This window comes from Petromyzon marinus, chromosome 11 (assembly GCF_048934315.1).
Source record: "Petromyzon marinus isolate PM22_M1 ecotype Great Lakes invasive population chromosome 11, UKy_Petmar_22M1.pri1.0, whole genome shotgun sequence".
Classification (NCBI taxonomy): Eukaryota; Metazoa; Chordata; class Hyperoartia; order Petromyzontiformes; family Petromyzontidae; genus Petromyzon; species Petromyzon marinus.
Genome location: NC_133677.1, coordinates 8,005,425 through 8,028,330, shown reverse-complemented (window position 1 = coordinate 8,028,330; position 22,906 = coordinate 8,005,425). Strand labels below are relative to the sequence as shown.

The following is a 22,906-nucleotide window of genomic DNA, read 5'->3' as shown; positions in this document are numbered from 1 at the left end:
GTGAATGACGGCGTCGGCTCGCGAATGCCAATCTACATCCAGCAGTAGATCGATCATGGCTGATGGTGAAGAATATTTAGCCGATATTACGTATTAATTAATGCGTTCATGCATCGTTGGACAATAGTGTCCAGTATCGGCGTGTCTATATTATCACAAGTCATAACTGGCTATCTCCACAGAGCCTTAAGAATTCCTTTAGATGCAATAAATAATACATGAGTCTACGGCCCATTGTCAATCCGCTGCTCGGATGAGGGCCTCCCCACGCCGCGTCGGGCATGGGGTTTGTTTGACCATACTTCACCACGCAATCTCAGTGTGGGTTGTTGAATGGGGGGGGGGGGGGGGGTGGGGGATGGATGAACCAAAGGCCGGTCGAGTGAGATCACTCGCCACTGATGTTAGCCGTGGCCGCGAATACAGCTCCCCGGTTGTCGCTGGGTTCATTACGCAGCGCGCTATCCACTTTCGCCACCGCTCTGACCCCTTCCATGTCATCAAACGGCACCTTCAGTTGGCGTGCGCGGTGCGCGCGTGCGGCGGCGATTTCACGGTCACGGAATTACCGCGCGTGGACGCAGGCCGTATACGAGTGAGGATAGGCGAGTCATACATGGGCTCTCATCATTTAGGGGTTTTTTTTGGTCGGGGGTAGATCGTGTAATAATATATTAATGTGTCGTTAAAAGCCGCCACCACCCGACACGGCCAACTAGTAAGGGCTGCCACGTAAATAGAACGTGGCCAATTCGTCACTCGTACAGCACACCGGTGTGTCGGAGAGCCAAGCCATTTCATGTTTATCCGGGGGGCCCTTCGTCCCCAACGATGTAATTCCGTTACCGTTTAATTGCGAATTTAACATTCGCGTATGAATGTATACAGTCTAATAGATCATTATCAATGTACATATACGCGGTGTATATATGCAATTAAAAACAAATATTCCCACCATACAGAATAGCCGTGTCCAGACTGTTGGGGAAAACTACTGTCAAGGCCGGAACAAGGAGGATTGGGTGGTGATGGTGCTGTGCCTAGCCCCACGCCCGTCCGCCTTTGTCTCCACAGGTGCTGATATATACATACAGCGCCAGTTATCCTACTAATTTCATGCTGAGCCGACCTAGCGAGGATGCAAGACCGGTTGATATCTGATATAACTCGCCACTGATTTTTTTGTTTTAATCCGCGGCCAGGAATCGATATCCCCCGGGTTCCAATGCGCAGTGCGCTAACCGCTGCGCCACCGCTCCTCCACTCCACACACATGGCCCTGGGCACGAACAGACCACATTGGTCGAAGTGCAGCAGCAGCGACAGCGGCAGAAGGAGCAGCGATCTCAATCGACTCACAAACGTTGGACACTAATCGCATGCACCGCTTAGCGACCTCACATGGCTTGAGTGAACCACACATGGCAGTGTCAGTGGAGGGGGGGAAGGGTGGGGGAGGAGGAGGCGGGGATGGTGGGGCGGGGGGGTAGTTGTGGTGGTGGTAGTGGTGGGTGGTTGTAGGGGAGGGTGGTTGAGTGGTGATGGAAGCGATTGTGTATCGGGACGGTGGTGGTGGTGGAGGAGGGGAGGAGGTGGTGGTGGAGTCTGGTGGAGTACGTGGGTAGGAGGACGCGGATGGTGCCGGTGGTGGAGGCAATGGCGTGTTGGGAAAGTGGTGGTGGTGGATGGGAGGGGTTGGTGGTTTTGTCCAAACGCGTGCTGAGACGCAAGGAGGGCAGGAGTTATACCTTCGCTGTGTATGTATGTGTGTTGGTGTGTGTGAGAGTATATATATGCAGGATAAGGCACGTCATACTTGTAGGTGTTTCCATGGTGATTCGCTTTATAAAAGTGATGGCAGGAGCCAACTTCGTCTGTCCATGCAAGCAGGGACGAGCCAGAGCTGTCATCATCACCACCAACTTTGAAGCGAGCTCTCTCTCTTCGCTACACCTTTACCAAGTGAGTCCATCCTTCTGTCATTGTTGCATTGCACTTAAAATACAGCTTGCCCAGCGCACGCCAATTAGTAATTATTATCATGCTCAGGTTTTTCTTCTTTATTGTACAACATTTTGATTCGGAAAAGTAAAACAAAAAGTTCCAATTTATTTCTTGATTCTACGATTATGTATGCTTCAACCAACCAGCATGGTCAAACAGCCCACAATTCCGACACAATTACTGTGTTATTTATTTACGACTGTCTTGTTTGTGTTTTTTGTTATTTGACATCACGTAGAGCGCTGATGGATTTTTAAAAGTTACGAGGCAGGTCATGGTCACTGACTCGAGTCTCCGTCTCGTGAGCGAGGCAACGTTGTGAATGTTTGCAAGGGTCGATGATGATGATGATGATTTCTTTTAGTAATTAAACAAAAAAAAATCACCCGCTTGATGAACTGTATTTGCGTGAAAACCGATGGTGTTAACTGAATGAGTTTTATTTTCTTATCAAACTTCCGAAAAAAATCCGTTTTCAGTATTTTGATTGCTAATAATTTTGCGTTTGTCAACACGCTGACATTTAAAAAGAGGGAAGTGATTACGAACTTTGCAGCAAGTGGTGAGAGAGGGCATTCATTTTAACTTCTCAACTGACTTTACGCAAAACACGTAACATACGTCAACACTTAGAGAGATAGAGAGCGAGAGAAACATCACACCGCCAACACAACCCAAGCACCGAGATCCTCTGCGAGTCTGTGGAAAACAATCAACGACCTTACTTACCTCTACAAAACCAAATCGCTCATCGTCGCGGTCACATCCGCATCAAACGACCACGGGCTTAATGATCGATGCCACGCCGCTCAACATCTCAGCCGAGAGCTACCAAACTCCTCCGCTCTGCGAGCCGGCGAAATCGTCCGCATCGTCCATCCGCGGTGCAGCCACAGGTCCACCACTTCGCGAGCCTCCGTCTTGCTCGGCAAATCTCGCGTCTCTCCTCTACACCCCCCCCCCGGCCCGCCCTCATCGCCCCACATGTACCCGCAGTGCGAACCGCGCGCGTTTGACCGCAGCTATTAAGTAAGCAAGCGGGCGACGCGTTTGTCTGTGAGTCCGTCTTTGGTACGCGGCGGGACGAGTGAGCTGACTAGGTGAGTCTGCGGCCGCTAGGTGGTACTGTTTTGTTTGCTGATTAAAACACACAACAACAACAACAACAACAAAAACGGATTGATGTTCTTTCGCTCCCCCCCCCCCCCTTACTCTTTCCCACGCGGCGCTCCGCCGAAATGCGGGCTTAAGAATCGTCTCACCGTGATTGCTAAGCGTCGAGATGCAGGCCGCGCGCGTCGGAATCTCGAGCCGTTCTGTTGCTGCTGTTGCTGCTGCTGTTGCTGCTGCTGCTCTTCGCTCGTGATGCACGCGACTCGGCACGCCGAGGACACGTCCGGCCTCGTTCGCCTTTCTTCCACTCAACACGATCGCTCCACCGCAGGCAGCCTCGTGCGCAACCGAGGCTACGATAGCAACGGACACAATCCGTCGATCCGATGTTCATCGCGTGGCCGTGCGCGCGCGTGTGCGATGAACGAGGGCGGCGCGTGTTCGTGCGTACAAATAACACACGCCTCGTTCGTTTTACGCACACACACAAAACTCTAAAAGTTGGCTCCGAGAAAAGCGCCTACTTCGCGCAGGGGGCACGCACAGTCAATGCGAAAGTGCTGTCACCAATTTCACGTGCGCGCACGCACACGCGCGTGTGTGTGTACACAAGCATACTGAACTCGAGTTGGTGTTATCTAAAGTCTAAATGAACAAATGTATCTATTTTTTAGACGCAGAAATCAGATCCGACGAGCGCTGCTTTATTGCACCGCTTCTTGCCACCACCCCCCCCCCCCCCCTACTCCTCCAGCACATCCGATTAGCACGGTTGACTACGTACGGCGCGAAAGAAGTTCAACATACAAACATACAGTACGTACATGATGCAATTCGGGCGCACGTTCGAGACGCGCGCTCCAAGTCACACACAGACGCGAGCGGATAAACACGCGACTTCAACACGCGGGTGCAGCCGGAAAGCTGCCGAGCTCTTTCCGCGCAACTCGAGAGCCCCGCTTGGCATCGCTGCTGCTGCTGCTGCAGTATAGAGACTCTCCAAGTTGACAGTCTATAGGGCTATTCCGTTTCATTCCTGGCTCCGGCTTGCGGGTCGCGCGCACTGCGATGTGTGTTGCGCTGTTGGCAGTGGTGGTGCAGTCGCCGCCGCTGCCGCTGCTGCTGCTGGCGCTGCGTTAAGAGTGAGGATGGTGGCGGTGACACTGCTGGTGACGATTGCCATGCCGGTCGCGAGTGTTAGTGGAGACAGTAAAAGTGCTGAGTGGTGCGAGTGGCGCGTGAGCTGGTGACACTCGTGGTACTGGTGCCGTTGGTGCTGACGATGGTGGTGCTGGTGGGGTGGTCCCGGTGGTGCTGACGATGGTGGTGCTGGTGGGGTGGTCCCGGTGGTGCTGACGATGGTGGTGCTGACGATGACAGCGAAGGTGCCGGCGCTCGTGGTGCTGCTGCCGGTGGCGGTAGCAATAATTGCGCACGATGACGAGCGATGAGAGTTGCATGGTGCCGATGTTGACGGCGAGTCGAGGGAATCCCCTCGGTCTGCGCGGTGCGGCGGAGACTCGTCGCGTGTCGCCGCGCACTGCGCTCAACTCACGGAAGCGGCAGCAGCAGCGCCGACCCCCTGTGCAATATAAACCAAGCCCCTGCCTCGACGACCCCCCCCCCCCCCGCCACCACCACTCACGGTGCCCACCTCTCTCTCTTTCTCTCTCGTGTCTCATGGCAGAACGGCACCGGCAAAATTAGCAGCGCCCGCGAATGTTTGGCATCCCAGAGACGTTCATCCCAACTCACGGCGACAACCTCGAAACTTTCCCCGCGCGCGCGCGCGCGCGTTTCGCCGTGCGCAAAGTCGCACGCGCGCAGGACGCATCCAGTCCGCGAACAGCACGCGCGTGTTCCTTTATTGACTGTAGTTCTGTTGTGTTATTCGAACCAACTCCCCCCCCACCCCCGCCCCCACTCCAACTCCCTCTTCCGCACCTCCTCATCCGTCGGCTTTGCCTGATCCGATCGACCACCAACCTTCAACAACCGCCCGCCCGCCCGCAACTCGCGGCACCTCTTCTGCTGCCTCCGTGGCGCCAACCGCGGAGCAGGGGACGCAGCGCGCGCCGGCGACGTGAGACGTCGCAGGGAGACAGAGAGAGCGCAGAGCCATGCTTCTGCTGCCCAGCCTCGACGCGGTGTCGGCCGCGAGCACCGTCACCGCGTGCCTCGCGTCGCTCGTGCTCCTCGTCACCGTCGTGCAGCAGCTATGGAGGCTGCGCTGGTCGGCGGGGCGAGACAAGAGCAGCGCCCTGCCGCTGCCCAAAGGCTCCATGGGCTTCCCCGTGGTGGGAGAAACGTTCCACTGGATGGTGCAGGTGAGGCGGTGGCGGCTGCGGCAGAGGAGGAGGAGGAGTGCCGGGGTTGATGGATGAGTTGCGGACGCGCGCGCGGCTCGATTGTTGCGTTAATGCACGCGTCCTCGCTCCCCGCTCGCACACTCATTCACGCTCCCCACTCGCTCACTCCCTCACCCTCCCCACTTGCTCACTCACTCACCCTCCCCACTCCACTCACTCACCCTCCCCACTAACTCACTCACTCACCCTCCCCACTTTCTCACTCACTCACCCTCACCACTTGCTCACTCACTCACCCTCCCCACTCCACTCACTCACTCACCCTCCCCACTAACTCACTCGCTCACCCTCCCCACTTTCTCACTGACTCACCCTCACCACTTGCTCACTCACTCACCCTCCCCACTCCACTCACTCACTCACTCTCCCCACTAACTCACTCACTCACCCTCCCCACTCACACTCACTCCCTCACCCTCACCACTTGCTCACTCACTCACCCTCCCCACTAACTCACTCACTCACCCTCCCCACTTGCTCACTCACTCACCCTCCCCACTCACATTCACTCCCTCACCACTTGCTCACTCACCTTCTCCACTTGCTCACTCACCCTCCCCACTTGCTCACTCACTCACCCTCCCCACTTGCTCACTCACTCACCCTCCCCACTTGCTCACTCACTCATCCTTCCCACTCCGCTCACTCACTCACCCTCCTCACTTCGCTCACTCACTCACCCTCCCCATTTGCTCACTCACTCACCCTCCCTACTACGTTCACTCACTCACCCTCTCCACTCCGCTCACTCACTCACTCACCCTCCCCACTTGCTCACTCACCTTCCCCACTTGCTCACTCACTCACCCTCTCCACTCCGCTCATTCACTCACCCTCCCCACTTGCTCACTCACTCACCCTCCCCACTTGCTCACTCACTCACCCTCCCAACTTGCTCACTCACTCACCCTCTCCACTCACTCACTCACCCTCCCCACTTGCTCACTCACTCACCCTCCCCACTCCGCTCACTCACTCACCCTCCCCACTTGCTCACTCACTCACCCTACCCACTTACTCACTCACTCACCCTCCCCACTTGCTCACTCACTCACCCTCCCCACTTACTCACTCACTCACCCTCCCCACTCCGCTCACTCACTCACCCTCCCCACTCCGCTCACTCACGCACTCGGAACGCCGCCAAGACCACAACGGTTAATATGTCGACTCCGGATTCGATGTTTATAGACGCGGGGCGCTACCACGCGAGCGAGCCGCGACGATGCCGCGATGACGAATCGTCTCGCGTGCAGGTGCCCTGCAACGCGAGACCGCTTGGAAGGGGGGGGGGGGTGGAGGGAGGTAGTCGTCCAGCAGTGGATTGATCACGGACGATGATGGTAACATTTTAGGCAGCAGCAGTTTGCTTTTTTTTTCTTTCTACATCGAGTTGGCGGTGAGGACCGCGCGGCTCCGTGACTCCGGGGACCGGGAGGCTCGCGGGAGGCTCACGGGACGGCGGTCTCATCCGCGCCCTTCGCTCCCCGTTGCATTGCACAGGCGCAGCAGTAGCAGCAGCGAGTCGACACCGTAGATTGTTCCGCAGACTCTTCAGCAAGATTTTGTCAATCCGCTGCTGGATGAGAGCCCCCCTCCCCGACCCCGCCCACCCGGTGCCGTGCCACGCGGCGTAGTCGGTCGCGATTTCAGGAACTTGCCACGCGGGTGATTGCCACCGCCGCTACGCCACCGATTCCCTGGCACGCACGTCCACAGAGACCCCCCCCCCACCCCTCTCCTTGAGCGGCCGCAACACAACAACAGAGAGCCGTGGCAGACTGTTGGGGAGAGCGCTGTGTGGGGTGGGGTGGGGAGCGCGAACCACGCCCGGCCGCCTTTGTCTCTCGGACGGTGAAGTCACTCGCTGGCGTTCGCCTCGAGCAGGAATCGAACTCGGGTCACCGGGGTCTCGTAACCGCTTGCTGGTCCCGCCGCTTGCACACGTGCAGCCCAGATAGGTACATTGCACGTGCATCTACGTTGTTACCCTTACGCTATCAAAGGCAAAGACAAAGATTCCCCCGTGTAGCCTGTAACAGAATGTTGGGGCAAGTGCTGTTCGCGAGCACCAAATGAAGGCCGGCACGGCACACGAGGGGGTGGGTGGGTGGTTAACCCCACGCCCGGCCGCCTTTGTCTCTCCAGTGGTGATGTTTACGCACCGCACCAGGTACTCATTTGAGGCTGAGTCGACCTAGGGGAGGCCCAGGACCGGTTGAGATAATCGTCACTGGGTGTTGGTGGCCGTGAGCGGCAGGTTTCGTTGCGCAGCGATGCTGACCGCTACGCCACCGCTCCCCCACACAGCATCACGAACCAACACACAATCACACCCTTCTTCTTACAACACACAATCACACTACCCTTCTTCTTACAACACTGACACACCCACACACGCGCCGTAAGGCCGGTCTATCCACACACGTCTCTCTCTACACGTCACCCACCAATAAGGCAAACATCCACCAACCTACACGCAGCTGTACACCCAACCACACACACACCCACACACACACCACCACAAGTTGCTGTTTGCGAGCCGACACGGTGCATGAGAACTAACAATAGGTTTCACCCTTTCTGGCAGTAATACAGTTGTGTTGAGGTGTTAAAACACCAAACAGAATCCTTTTTCAAGGAATCCTGTCTGTATTAAACGCACGCAATTGTGGTGAACGTGCAAACAATTAAAAACATCCTCCGATAATAATAATAAAAGATGCATTGTCTTTGAAACTTATTGGTCCGTACCAGAGACAGCTTTCTTTTTTAGCCTCGTCCCAGACAGTGTTAAACCAGAGGACGCCAAAAGGCGAACAGTTTCAAAGACAATGCTATATATAATTATCAGAGCGTGTTTTTTTGTTTGTTTGCATGTTCACCGCAAGTACTGTGTTAACAGGTTAACACGACTGTTTTATTGCCAGAAAGGGTGAAACCTATTCTCATATTTTAATATACCAGCAAGAAAGGTAACGTGTTGCGGCGCATGAGGTCGGTTGGGTAGCCTCGAAACCACGCCCGGCCGCCTTTGTCTCCTCCATAGTAGCGATGTTTACACGTCCGCGCACAAGGTACTCAATTTGAGGCTGAGCCTACCTAGGGGCGGGCCCAGAACCGGTCATTGGATTTTGGCGCAGTTTGCGCAAAGCGCTGCACCACCGCTCCAAAGACAAAGGTCCCCCACATAGACTTTAACAGAGTGTTGGGGCAAGTGCTGTTCGCGATCACCGATGAAGGCCGTGCCACGACCTTCAAAGGATGGGTGGCCAGTTCCACGCCCGACCGCCTTTGTCTCCCTGGCAGCGATGTTTACACACCGCACCAGGTATTCGTTCGAAGCTGAGTCGACCTAGGGGTCGACCCAGGGTCGGGACAGATAATCGTCACTGGTGCTGGCCGTGAGCGGGAATCGAACTCGGGTCGCCCGGGTTCGCAGAGCGACGCACCCTACGAACCTACGCTACCGCTCCCACGGCCGCCTTTGCCTTCCTGTTGGCGATGTTTACACACCAGCGCACCAGGTACTCATTTGAGTCCGAGTCGACCCAGCAGAACTCGCTCAGATAATCGTCACCGACGCCTCGCCGCTGAGCGGAGCGCGGCGCTGAGCGGAGCGCGGCGCGCTATAACCGCTGCGCTAACCACCGCGAGCACTCGGCACAGGCCTCACGCTTCACGCCCCCCGCTAACTCACCGTGGATTTGTGTGTGTGTGTGGGGGGGGGGGGGGGGGGTGGAGCGCAGGGTTCACGCTTCCACGCGTCTCGCCGGGAGCGCTACGGCAACGTGTTCAAGACGCACCTGCTCGGCCGGCCCGTGGTGCGCGTGACGGGCGCAGAGAACGTGCGCCGAGTGCTCATGGGCGAGCACGCGCTCGTCAGCTCGCAGTGGCCGCTCAGCACCCGCCTCTTGCTGGGAGCCAACAGCCTGGGCATGTCCGTGGGAGACGCGCACAGGAACAAGCGCAAGGTAACACCACCACCGCCCCCGCCCATACCCCCAAGTAGGCACAACGACGTGGCCGCGTCCACCGCAGCTGCGCTGTTTCACCCGCACCGGCACTTAGCGCCGCGACGCTAAGTGGCGGTGGCGTCACCGCGGCGATGTTTTGTGCGCCAGGCTAGGTGGCACCTCGGGGCTGTCACGTGTGAGGGTGTCCGAAGGCTCGCCGCTGCTGGGCAGGAGGAGGTTCACGGGACAGACTCCCCAGGTGCCATGGGTTGACCGGCGGTCGAGATGGCCGACAGACGCACCACCAAGTTGTGCTCCCCGCTGTGCCAAAAAAAAAACCCGCTGCGTTATAGCCGCCCGGCGCACCGCTTGGCACGCACGCAAAACGTTCGAGCTGCCTCAAAACTTCGCGGCCACGCGCTTTGCCCCGCTGCCGCACTGAGTCGCGACCTAGGGAGAGGGTGGGGAGTGAGAGGGAGAGGGGTGGGGGGCTTGATCGGTCACTGAACGGCATCGAGGAGAGTTCGTCTGTCCTAGCTTGTGAACAGTGAGGGCTTGAGAATCACCATGTCATATCGGCCGGAACTCCCTAGAATAACGTTTCCACGCCACGTCCATTCTATGAACAGATTTATGGAGGTTTAAACCTGTTCATTGGATTATAGGAAGATACATTGCCGTATTCTTTGATTATTTTAGTAAGGCATACCTTGTACACGAGCGTAGAACCCAGGGGAATACTCGAAGCAAGTTTTGACTTTGTGATTCACACCTTGGTGATGATGAGAAGCAATTTACGTGGATCAGAGGCCAGAGATCTGAGCCAGTGTCAAGGAGATCCTGGAATCGAATCCGTGTGAAGGTTATTGAGTGGTTTCGGGGTTATTGACATTGAGCCAGCACCACGAAGTATATGAGTTAGAGTCCAGGTGAAGGTGCCCAGGTGGATTACGGGTTAGTGCCATTGAGCCAGCGCCACTAAGGATACGAGTTAGAGTCCAGGTGACGGTGGCTAGGTGGCTGAGGGATTAGGGCACTGAGCTGGCACCACTGAGTCACTGGGGTCACACCTGGAATTTCAGCGAGCTGTTATTAAACCGGGTTCACAAGTTTAGTGAGTTGATGGTCTCAGCCCAATCACCAATGACTGCACAAAAGACCACCCTATGAATATAGTGTTTTCATTAAAAATGGCTTATTCCAGGTCTGGAAATGAAACAAAAAGGCAGTTTTACGTGCAGGAAATAATGCACGAAGGGCATATTAAGACGAGTCTGTATTTATAGGCCTATTAAAGAAGATTCAGACGTAGTTCTGTGATGCTACCTTCCAAGATCCTTCTCTGACATAGGCTGATACACTGCTAGCTGCAAGAGTTTTGGATGGAAATGTCTTCATCTCATTACAAGATGATGCTCATAGCACAATGAGGAATATAAATACATCTGGAAATAAAATAAAATAAGTTTTGTCACAGCACCGTGGTGACTTGTACGCAGTGATTTATTAAAAAGCCGGTGAGTCTCACTGTCAATCTCAACCACGTCCAGAGATCTAACCCATGCGTCTGTTGGTTATAGCGCAATGTGCTTTACCTTTAGAAAATGTAAAACAAAGGGTATTTTTTCTTCAAATAAGCGTGTGGGTTTCTCATCTCTATTGGTGGTCCTGAGCCAAATTTTGAAATTCGTCATTGCTATGGCAGGGGGAAGTAATTCCGTAACAACAGCCGCTGTTGCCTCCCGACAAAACAGTGCCTATTTTATTGACTCCAGAGAAGTGATGTTGATGATGATCGTATCAAATAGACCCAAATAGGTAGATGGCTCTAAAGTAACAACAAGAATAAAGCCATTGCCGATCTGACCCCAACCATCGCACCGCTAAAAGTTTCCCCTCCCTCAACCTCCCACCAGGAATGTGGAGGCTCTGCGGGGCCAAACACGCACTTTCAGGAATTGAACAAACTTCCCAATGCGGGACCCTTCTCCAATCAAGACATTTTTGGACGAGTTGAGGCTTCCCTTAGTCGAACACAGTCCATTCACATGCTCCCCGTACGTCGAAATAATAATAACCAGCATGTCAACTTGTAACGCGCCGTACAGTATTCGCTCGCTCTCGTAGAGAGAGAGGAGAGACGACTCGCAGGCGCGATGATGAACCATCACGGACAAGCGGGAAGGCAGCAGCAGCGGCAGCAGCCACGCGATGAGCCGCCACCAACAATCGCCCATTGTAATCAGCCAAATAATGAGCGTTTACAATCGGAACACGATTATGAAATCCCTAACCCTGACCTCACCACCGCTAAACTCTCCCACCTCCCCCTGCCCACTCACCCCCTCCGACACTCCCTGCAGGTGATGGCGCAGGTGTTCAGCCACGCGGCGCTGGAGGGATACCTGCCGCAGGTGCAGCTGATGGTGCGTGCGGCAGTGTCGCGCTGGCGGGACTGCGCTAGCGTCGTCACGGTGTACCCCGAGTGCAAGACGCTGACGTTCCGCGTGGCGCTGCACGTGGTGGTGAGCTCGCGCATCGCGCCCCACGAGGAGGCGCTGCTCGCCGACGCCTTCGAGCAGTTCGTCGAGAACTTCTTCTCCCTGCCGCTCGACGTGCCCTTCAGCGGCCTGCGCAAGGTGAGGCGGACGGAGGAGGAGGAGGGCGGCCCGCGTGCGTGGCGCCACGGTGGGGCCCACCCCGGGACTCTGTCCACCCCAACCCGGACTACTGTCCACCCCACCCCGGACTTCTGTCCACCCCACCCCGGACTTCTGTCCACCACAACCCGGACTTCTGTCCACCCTACCCCAGATTCCTGTCCACCCCAAACCGGACTCCTGTCCATCCCACCCCCGAATCTGTCCACCCCAACCCGGACTCTGTCCACCCCACCCCAGACTTCTGTCCACCCCACCACGGAATCTGTCCACCACACCGTGGACTCCTGTCCGGGGTGGGGTGGACGTACCGATGAAGTGATTTTACCTTACGTACACTTACATCTTCGCAATGGGAAAGGGGTTAATCGCAAGAGGACGTTGTGCACGCTCGGGGCATCGTGTTGACGGACTGTCGGGAACAACGAGCGGTCTCGGGCAGTGCACGTCGCTCGAAGGGACGACGATCCCGCACCTCCGATTATCGTGGTTGGCTACGTACGGCGCAAAAAAAGTTCAACACACACACACGTGTCCACTGTAGAGACGGAGCGATGAGATTGGCCTCGTGGCTCACAGACACGAGCTAGACGGGTGGGATGGGTAGCAGCACATTGAGGTGGGATGTGTGGCGACTTTGGAATTCATCCGGCAGTGGATAGAACATGCCTGCTGATGGAAGATGCGATGTGTAGCGATGAACGCGGTGATTTTTGTGAATGTGTTCTTTTTTTATTGTCATCGTCAATGTTTGTGCCTAGTTTGTTGTCCTTCCCCCCCCCCGCCGCACCTCCAATTAGCACGGTTGTCTAAGTACAGTGCGAAAGAAGTTCAACATGCGTACATACATTAAGGTTTGAGGCGGTGTTTGTTGTCGACTGGAGAGGAACAAGCGCACGCTTTCTCACTCGTATGTCAACCCCGCCGTCGGCAGAAGCGTAGACCCTGAAAGTTCATTTCGGTTTGCTCATCGCCCTTTGGCTGTCCCATACCGAGAAGGGATTTAATAATAGCCGAGTGCCGTGTCGAGTCTTGCGCGATTCAGTCAAGCCCGGTCAAGCCTTCCCTTGTCAATGAATCTTTTTTTTTGTTCGATGAGCCAGAGGTAAAAAAATGCGTGTATTTTTCATTAAAAGAAGAAGAAAACTACTCCGTGGGTTTAGATATTTCCCCTGTGGTTGGGTTCGCGGCGCAACGTGGAGCGGACCCTGCGCGCTTTAACGTCACGACAGCGGCCGAGACTCGCGGCCGGGAGATGGAGCGATGAAATCAGCTCGTTCCGCAGCAGTTAGAGAGAACGTTGCATCTCGATAAAACATTTTCGCAACTTAGCCACCGTTGGTATGTTGTGCTTCATGATTGAGATTTGAACTACCGTGCCTGATATGCAGTAGGTCATGAGTTCGATCCAGACCCTGACGCCTGTAGATTTGGAGTTTGCATGTCCCCCTCCCCGTAGTCGCGTGGATTTTTCTCTGGATCATCCGGTTTTTCCCTCCACATTTAGAAACATACCTTTAGAGCATTTGGCTGCTCTACATTTCTACGTGATAAGCCACTTCGTTGAGCTACCATTTGTGGGCAGGTCGCTTGTGAAACGAACTATACAGCTCAGTGGGCCTTACCTGGTCGTTGTAGTTTACTTGCTGATCTGCATGAGAGTGGCTTCACCATCCACCCCTGACTGTCCCCTCTCCCGCCCCCCCCCCCCCCCCAATCTGCCGCAGGGCCTCAAAGCCAGGAAGGTGTTGCACGGTTACCTGGACAAGCTCCTTCGCGACAAGCTCGAGCGGCCGGAGTTTAAGGAGTCCCAGGACGCCATGGACATCCTCATCAGCAGTGCCAAGGAGCATGGCAAGGAGATGTCCATGCTGGAGCTGAAGGTGAGAGGACGCAGATCTTCTCAAAACCCGCGGCGGTCGTCATCCCTGTCAGCCACGCGTCCTCTCCGCCTCTCAGATTTAGTTCAATTCTCCTTGCCGACGTTTGAGTTACGTGTCGTAGCAGGTGTGCACTTATGTACGTTGAACTTCTTTCGTATCGTACGTAGACAACCGTGCTCATCGGGGGTGCAGCGGAATGATGACAAACTAACACACACAAAAACGGTAATGTGCAGCGATTGAAAACGTTTTCTTTTCGGCATCACTGGTGGTGGTGGCTATGCACGTGGTCTGGCATCCTGCACTGCGGAGGCAGAGAGGGTTGGGAGAATCACACAAATGTTGTGAAACTCCCTTCCTGTGGGCGTTGAGGTGCCATACCCTGGCTCGCCAGAAGGCGGCACCAGCAAGTGGACAAAATCGCCATCTGTTTGCATCTGTACAGGGATAGAGTGTAGCTCCCTCGCACAATGGTATTTGTTTTCTTTGGGTGCTCTGCTTTCCTCACACTTGTATAATAAGCATCTCACCATTAATTGGCTGACATCTTAAAATAAAATCCCAACGTAGCGGGACACTCGCCAAAAGAGTAAATACGTGCATTTGAAAGCTTTATTGTAATTACGATAGAATTAAACTTTCTAAAAGCACTCCATTCTCCTCTCGCTCGCCTCTTCGCTTCGTTATTTTGATCCCGGTCCATAGTTTTCTTTGGCAAACAAAAAAAATACGCGGTGGGAGTCATTTGAGGTTTTTTTTTTTTTTGCGGTGAGGCAGTTGCGGTACACTGGGTCAGCTGACCGGTCAGTACTGCGGAGGGTTCATGGCGCGGTCCGCGACCACTGTTGAAGCGCGTCGCGTGAACGGGGCGATTTGCAGACACGATAGGCGGGTGAGCACGCGGTTGCCGACACGTTGGGGACGTGTGCCTCACAGTGCGAGCGCGGGAGCGTTGGTTCGGGCGATGACGATGCTGAATCCCTGGCACCAGCGCGTGGTTACCGCTGGATTCCCCCGCACCTCCGAGTCGTCGTCATCACCGTTTCTCTCTACGGGAGCGAGTGAATACTCTGCGGCGCTTTACAAGTTCAAATTAGTTTTATTGTTAGCCTTCACAGTAAATATGCCAACTTTGGGCCAACGTTGGCACGTGGTTGGAGCAATTGGGTCAACATTGACCCAACGTTACACGTTTACCGGGCTCTTCCGTTTTCGTGCAATTGCATCGAAGTTTTGGCCCGCTCTGCATGTGAACATTTACAAAGACAAATATATCTCCCCTATAGCCTTGACAGATTGTTGGGGCAAGTGCTGCTAACGAGCGCCTATGAAGGCCGACACGTGGCAAACGAGGTCAGGAAGGTGGAGGTGGGGTTGGCCAGCACCTCACCCAGTCAGCTTTGTCTCCCTAGTGGCAATGTTAATTTATTCACCGCCCCTGGTTATTCATTTGAGGCTGAGTCAACCGAAGGGAGGCACAGGACTGGTTCAGATCATTCACGATGTAACACGATTTTTGTTCCTGGGTAGTAAGTGTTGTTTTCTAATTGCTTAAGCCTCAAAAGTACAGAAAGTGTCTGTTATTATTATTCCCTACAAACTTTCTTTTGTGACCAGGACTTAATGTGAACGCAAGACACAAATACACACCACGTGTTCTCACTGAAAATAGGTAAGCTTAAAAATATCAATGTCCTGGTCACAAAAGCAAAGTTTGTGGGGAATAATAGCCATTTTCTGTACTGTTGAGGCATAAGCAATTAAGAAATAATACTTACTACCCAGGAACAAAAACATTTTTTTGTTACACAGTGTTATTGATGGAGTGGATTATTAACTTTGCTTTTGTGTCCTGGTCACAAAAGCAAAGTTTGTGGGGAATTATAGCCACTTTCTGTACTTTCGAGGCATAAGCAATTAGAAAATTAAACTTACTACCCAAGAACCATTTTTTGTTAAAAAAATATTGTTACACATCGTCACCAGCCAACGCAGCCTCTCGCTCGCTGGTGGAGCTCATCACCGTGGGTTTAAACGAGCGAGAGATGCAACCCACCTGGTACGCTCGCCCCCCTGTACGCTCACCCCTCTGTACGCTCACCCCCCTGTACGCTCACCCCCCCTGTACACTCACCCCTCTGTACGCTCACCCCTCTGTACGCTCACCCCCCCTGTACGCTCGCCCCGCACACGCAAAGGAAGCGGCCGTGGAGCTGATTTTCGCTGCGCACGCCACCACGGCGAGCGCCAGCACGTCGCTCGTGCTGCAGATGCTCAAGCACCCCGACACGCTGGCGCGCCTGCGGCGGGAGCTCGCAGATGCCGGCCTCGGCGGGGGTCCGGCGGCAGCGGCGGCGGCGGCGGCGGGAACGGCAGAGCGTCCTCCGCTCACCCTGGGACGCCTCGTCGGCCTGCGCTACCTCGACTGCGTCGTCAAGGAAGTGCTGCGGCTGCTGCCGCCCGTGTCCGGCGGCTACCGCACGGCGCTCAAAACCTTCGAGCTCGAGGTTCGTTCCCTGTGGGGCCCGCAGGGAGGGGAGCGGGCTGGGGCGGTGGGGGGGGGGGGTTGTTGGGGTGACCTCCTCTAAGCCGCGCTACGGACCCGGCGGCGCGAGCCCTGGGTTCCCGCTCGCGGTCGACACCGGCGGCGATCGTGAGAAGCGCTTCTTCGTTGGCCTCCCCTCGGTACGACTCGGCCTTAAGCGAGCAGCTGGTGCAGCGGTGTGTAAACATTGCCGCTGAGGGAGACAAAGGCGGCTGGGCGTGGTGATAGCCCCCCTCCCCCCCCCCCCCCTCGTGTGCCATGCCGGCCTGCATGGGTGCTCGCTAGCAGCACTTGCCCCAAAAAGTCTGTTAAGGCTATACGGGGGATCTTTGTCTATGGGGCCTCCTCGAGGTTGAATCGGCTTTAAATGACTTATCCGGTGCAACGTACCGGATTCGTTTCTTTGATCGATCTTTTGTGCAGTGTTTTTTTTAAATTCCCCGATAGCACGATGAGCCTTTGCCCCGATGGTCTACTCGTCTCGGTCGCGGTATTTCATTGCACTTGCTGTCCTCGTTCTGCTCACTCTCGCAACATGAGACTCCCGTCTTGGGCCCCCCCCCCCCCCGAGCCTGAGCCCTGGGTCACGCGAGCGACGGCATTGCTCCACGCGATGGAGCGTCAGCAAACCTCGGCTCGCGTCACTTCTCGCGAGCGAAAGTCCCCAGCTGTCGCAACATCCACGCGTGAAGCCGAATCACGGTTGCAACCCACAACAGCAACAGATTCTCTTCCCCCCTGGCGCGTGACCAGTAGTGATTCACGCGATGGCTTTCATTTTTACAAATCGCACGGTAGGATTTAACGTGTTGCCTACGCTCTTGCGTTTTGACCCTTATGTATATATAGAGAGTTGTCTTTGTATGGGGCGGGGGGTAGGTAGGGGTTTGCCCTCAAACTTCCGAGGCCCCGGGACGACAGGCCCCCCTGAAACCTCTGCGTTAATCGGGCCCCGGGTCGTTGTTACAGGTCACAGGTCATTGTTACAGGTCACAGGTCGTTGTTACAGGTCACAATTCATTGTTACAGGTCATTGTTACAGGTCACAGGTCATTGTTACAGGTCACAGGTCATTGTTACAGGTCACAGGTCGTTGTTACAGGTCACAGGTCATTGTTACAGGTCACAGGTCATTGTTACAGGTCACAGGTCGTTGTTACAGTTCACAGGTCATTGTTACAGGTTCGTTGATTGAGTGCTGCACGAGTCGAGTAGAATGAAGGCCGAGCGAAATGAAGGGCTGACCGGGAGCAGGTCGGAGCTGACTTTGGAGAGCTGAACTTGATTGTGAAAAGTGACCAACAACCCCCCCCCCCCTCCCCACTGTGGCGGTGCGTACCACAGGCCGCTTGTCACACGCCGTGCTGAGAGAACGACAGCCGCTAAGCGCATCGCACGATCGTCACACGTGGTGGCAGATTGGGGGAGGCTTTTATCCGGCAGTGGATTGATTATGACGATGATGATGGTGGTGGTGAGACATTATCTGCCTTGCCTGATATACAGGTGGTCGTGGTTTCTCCCCTCCACATTTAGAATCAACGTCACGCGTTTAGAGCGTTATAAGCCACTTCGTTGAGCTATCATTTGTGGCCAGGTCGGTTCTAAAAAAAATAGTTATATAGCTCAGCGGGTCTTACCCACATGCAACCGCATTCTATAAATTAAACTTTTTTTTTATTGTAGCAGCTAAGACCCACTGAGCTATATACAGTAGCTCTCTTTCAGACGCGACCTTGCCACAAATGATAGCCCAATGAAGCGGCTTATCGCAGCCAAATACAGCAGGCATCGTCAGGGTCGGGATTGAACCCACGACCTCCTGCGCACCAGGCGAGGTAGTTAACATCTCCCAGCCCACATTCACGCGCTTGACCGTCGCCCCCCCCACCCCGCAGGGCTGCCAGATCCCCAAGGGCTGGAGCGTCCTCTACAGCATCCGCGACACGCACGAGACGGCGCCGGCCTTCAGCTCGCCGCTTGACTTCGACCCCGACCGCTTCGACGCGACGCGCGCCGAGGACTCGAAGGAGCGCTTCAGCTACCTGCCGTTCGGCGGCGGCGTGCGCAGCTGCCTGGGCAAGGAGCTCGCCAAGCTCATCCTCAAGGTGCTAGCCGTCGAGCTCGCCGGCGGCTGCACCTGGGAGCTGGCGAGCGCCGAGTACCCGCGCATGCAGACGGTGCCTATCGTCCACCCGGTGGACGGACTCCACGTGCGCTTCAAGGCCCTGCCCACGGACGAGGGGGTCGAGAAGAAGCCGCCAGCGGTGCCGGTGGCGGTTCCGGAGAGCGACGACGCCGAGCGGGAGGAGTGACTCCTCCCGCTCGGGGGATCCTCCTGCGTCACGGCGGACGGGGGGATGTGACGCGGTGCGGAGAGACGACAGAGAGACGGAGGAGAGATGGTGTTGAGGTGTTATATACCCCTTGCGCGCGTGTCTGTGGGTGCGGGGGGCGGCGTAGCGGTGAGGGTGCCGCGCTACGAGCGCGGTGACCCGAGTTCGATTCCCGCTCACGGCCACCAGCACCAGTGATGATTATCTGAACCGGTCCTGGGCCTCCCCTTGGTCGATTCAGCCTCAAATGAGTACCTGGTGTGGTGTGTAAACATCGCCACTGGGGAGACAAAGGCGGCCGGGCGTGGTGTTGGCCACCCACCCCCTCGTGTGCCGTGCTGGCCTTCATAGGTGCTCGCTAACAGCACTTGCCCCAACAGTATGTTAAGGTTATACGGGGGATATTTGTCTTTTTTTGGTTAATTAGGGCGCTCTGATTCCACCCTATGTGGAATAATAATGAATAATAATGCAAATTGTCCCAAGTTCGGATGTGTGTGTGTGTATGTCCGTCTGTGTGTCCCTCTCACTATGTCTGCCTCGTTGTCTTTCACGTCTTTTTCGCTGTTTGTCTGGGTGTCCGTATTTGCAGCTGTTTGTCTCACTGCCTGTCCGTCTGGTTCGTTTGTGTGTCTGCACGTCTGTCCCTACTTAAATAAGAGTTGGGTAGTTGTGAAGGTCTGAATATGCCTGTAAATGCTACTCCTTTGGTAGGACCCCGCTCTTAACATCGGACATCCCAAGCAGTTCCCTCCTTAAAACGAGCCTCGAAAGCCCACGCGCGAAGCGGCAGAGAGGGTCGGATGTGCCATTCTAGTTGACATCGCAATCGGCTGAGTACGTTTGGAGGTCTAGGTTTGGGAGAGACTTTCATCCAGCAGTGGATCGATTGATGGGTTCGGCATTGGAGGGTCCCGACGTGAAATCAAATGTCCACGCGCTCCCCGCGCGTAGCTTCACTCCGGTTGTGCCTTCGTTTTAAGGCGCAATTCATTTATTTCGAATAAGAGTGTCTTTTGTTACCGCCTTTTGAGGCAGCGTGATAGTTCCACTCAGACGCGAGTCTAAGCGTCAGATAAAATACGTACGAAAGTCGAACTTCTTTCGCACGTGTACGTAGCCAACTCTGACTAATCGGGGGTGAGGGCCAGGGGCGGGGGTGGTAAGGACGACGAATGAAACTCAAAAGCAGTTCTCAAGAGAGCAGTTTTCAACCGGGAGTGTGTCTGCACGGCACGCTCCGACCAAGGCGTAGACGGTGCCCACGATCGCTCGCGTCAACGATCGCGGCCGTCTGTGTGGGTGGCGCTCCAACCATCGTTTGAGCCGAATTTTTCTGTTTTGTTTAAGATGCAAACCGTGGGGGGTGATATTAACGTAAGAAAAAAACAACCAATGTCAGTTTGTTAGTGGGTTTGTTGTTGTTGTTGTTACTTTACCATTCACCGGTTCCAACTCCCGGCGCTGCAGTCGAAACAGCGGCGGTGCAAGTGTCTTAGATCGACCTCCCCCTTGCCTCCACACCGCCTCTGTCCACCCAGCAGCAATACCGAGTACTCCACGGTGCATCAGTGGGGTAGAGTGTGGGTAGACTCCCACCTCTTCCACGACGTTGGGCCAGCGTAGAAGAGTAGACCAAAATACCTCCCTTAAATGGGGGGCTCTCTTTGTAAAGGCTCCGTCAGAGGAACGCTCCCCGAGAGTTCTCCCCAGTGGAGGCCAGCCGTGGCGAGAGCACGCGACCCGAGGAGCCGCTCTCGTTGTTGTTGCCGAAGCCGCAGACCGACCCACCACCACCACTCCGCCCCACGCCGACCCACCACCACCACCACTCCACCCCACGCCGCCCCACGCCGCCCCCACAACTCCACCCCACGCCGCGCCGCCAGCACCGAAAGACTCCGAACAGCGCCATGCTCATTGACGCGTCGCCGTTACACCTCCGCGCGCGTAGCGATGCGCCCGTAAGCCGCTGTCGACGCGGTCGTGTAACTGGCGCTTGGGAACTGCTCGCGAGATCACTCTTCGGTAACCGCGTCGATAAGATGTATAGAGGGGGGGGGGAGGTAAAGTTGAAGGAAAATATTTTATTTTTGTATAAGTATCCGGTATAGCGCTTAATGATGATGTCTAATGCTGCCGTAAAAACGCAGGATAAGTTGGCACGGGGGGGAAGGGGGGGGGTCACGTTGAGTTTAACGCAAAAGCCGCAAAGTGAACGTCGCAAGGACTTTCGGACCCGAATGAAATACCGAGACGGGCCATAATGCAGTCTCGATACGTTACATTGCATTGCGTGCATGATCCGACCTGTACATATGTTAGCACTTCATGTAGTCGACACTATCATCATAAGTTGTAACCAAACGATGTATTATTATTGTTGTTGTCGGTATTATAATTATTGCGTGCTATTATTGAGACCGCTGCCTGTGTCAGTATTGACTCTGCATACTGACGAGTATTTCCGCGGGTAGCTGACACGTGCGTGTATGTTACAAGATAGCCTTAATGAGAAAACACACACGCACACACCCATGGATTTCTATATTTGTACTTCGTAGCCTCGTCGTTGCGGCATTGCATTCGTTGTTTGTAAATAGAGCACATTGAGTGCCCTCCCAGTGTTTGTATCTCGAGTATCCCCCCCCCCCCCCCACCGACCATCCCCCACCTTCTGTCCATTTACGCCAATATTGAACGTAAGTTCCCCTTAACGTATTTAATTAACATCGGCTGTGGATCGTGTTATTTAATAATAATAATAAAAAACAAACCCGACGTCATGACACGCTTGTGCGTCTTCCCTTAATGTCTCCGCGATGGGCTGGCGACTTCGCAATGTGTGTGTGTGTGTGTGCGCGCGCGCGCACGTGTGACAGATCTCAACGACGGATACTGTGACAGCTTCATCGCCATGAACCGCGTGTCCCGAGTGGTTGTCACGTCCGAGTCGGTGGCTGTTGATCTGAGCTCGACGAAGTGAAATCGGTGGCCCTGAGTAGCTGTGGGAGTCGCCCGATAGCCCTCGCCCTAGAAATAATCGAGACTTCTAGTCGATTGGAATGATTTGTATGATGTACGACCAACCTATATCGAAGCTTAAATTTGTATTATAATGTTTTACGTTCAATGCGGCTAATACAAATAACGTGAATTTTAAACAACACCGTTCTATCGCGCTAAAGCAAAACACGCTCCAGTCTGTCTCGCCGCATGTACATGTTTCAGCCCATAAGCCTATTTTATTGCTGGCTTTTGGGGCAGAATGTAATCGAGCGACGTTTGTGTAAGCAAGCAACACTCTGGACGGTATCTCATCAGCAGAATCCGGCTTTGTTACGCAAACGTCGGCCGGATGTAGCCCAGGCGTTATTGGCAAAGAGCAGCGAACACTTCCGTTCACGGGGCCGCGTCGAACGCACAGCGAGTGCGCACGGCACGACGGTGACTCTCAACGAGCGGCGAATGCGTTGTGCGGTGTACAGCTTGGGTGGCTGCAGTCTCGGCGACGCGACTTTTGAGAGAGGGAGAGAGAGAGAGACACGTGTTCCCCGCAATAGGATCAGTGCTGCGCCACCTATCGTCTCGTAGCTGGGCGCGCGATGCCGGCGTCTTTCGCCGAAGGCACGACGCGTCAAAGTGTAAAGTGATCAAATGCGCGCGTCCCGAGCTCGCGGCGGCGGCGTGCAACGATATCATGCGGCGGTTGTGCGATCTGGTGGTAGGTGGTAGAATAATCCGCGTGTATTCGTCGCAAAGGCCTCGCCATTTAATCCATTCATTGCTGAATCGTCTCACCCCCCCCCCCCCCCCCGATAGCTACGCGGGGCGGTGATGCGGAATAGGTGTGGTTCGTGCGCTCAGCTAAGTTGAGTTAGATTCCCGTCTGCGGATAACTTCATTGGCGATTATCCAGCGTAGTGAAGTATGGTCACCCCCGGTGCATAACCACAGTGTGCAGAGGCCGTAATTTAGCAGTGAATGATGGATGTACATTTATATATTAATCGCACGAGGTAAATTCCAGAAGTGTCTGG

General features: G+C 54.9%; 1 protein-coding gene across 2 annotated transcripts; it reads left to right on the top strand.

Annotated features, from left to right (window-relative positions):
* Positions 1 to 1,659: 1,659 nt before the first annotated feature.
* On the top strand, positions 1,660 to 21,655 carry LOC116941263 (cytochrome P450 26B1-like). 2 transcript variants are annotated; one of them, XM_032952126.2, is made up of 7 exons: positions 1,660 to 1,962; positions 5,178 to 5,444; positions 9,236 to 9,460; positions 11,806 to 12,081; positions 13,830 to 13,985; positions 16,184 to 16,492; positions 18,429 to 21,655. In XM_032952126.2, exons 2-7 carry the CDS (start codon positions 5,238 to 5,240, stop codon positions 18,843 to 18,845), a joined length of 1,590 nt encoding a protein of 529 aa, XP_032808017.1. In that variant the 5' UTR covers positions 1,660 to 1,962; positions 5,178 to 5,237; the 3' UTR covers positions 18,846 to 21,655. The 2 variants fall into 2 exon arrangements, with proteins under 2 accessions (XP_032808017.1, XP_032808018.1); XM_032952127.2 differs by lacking the exon at positions 1,660 to 1,962 and adding an exon at positions 3,026 to 3,104.
* The last annotated feature ends 1,251 nt before the right edge of the window (positions 21,656 to 22,906 follow it).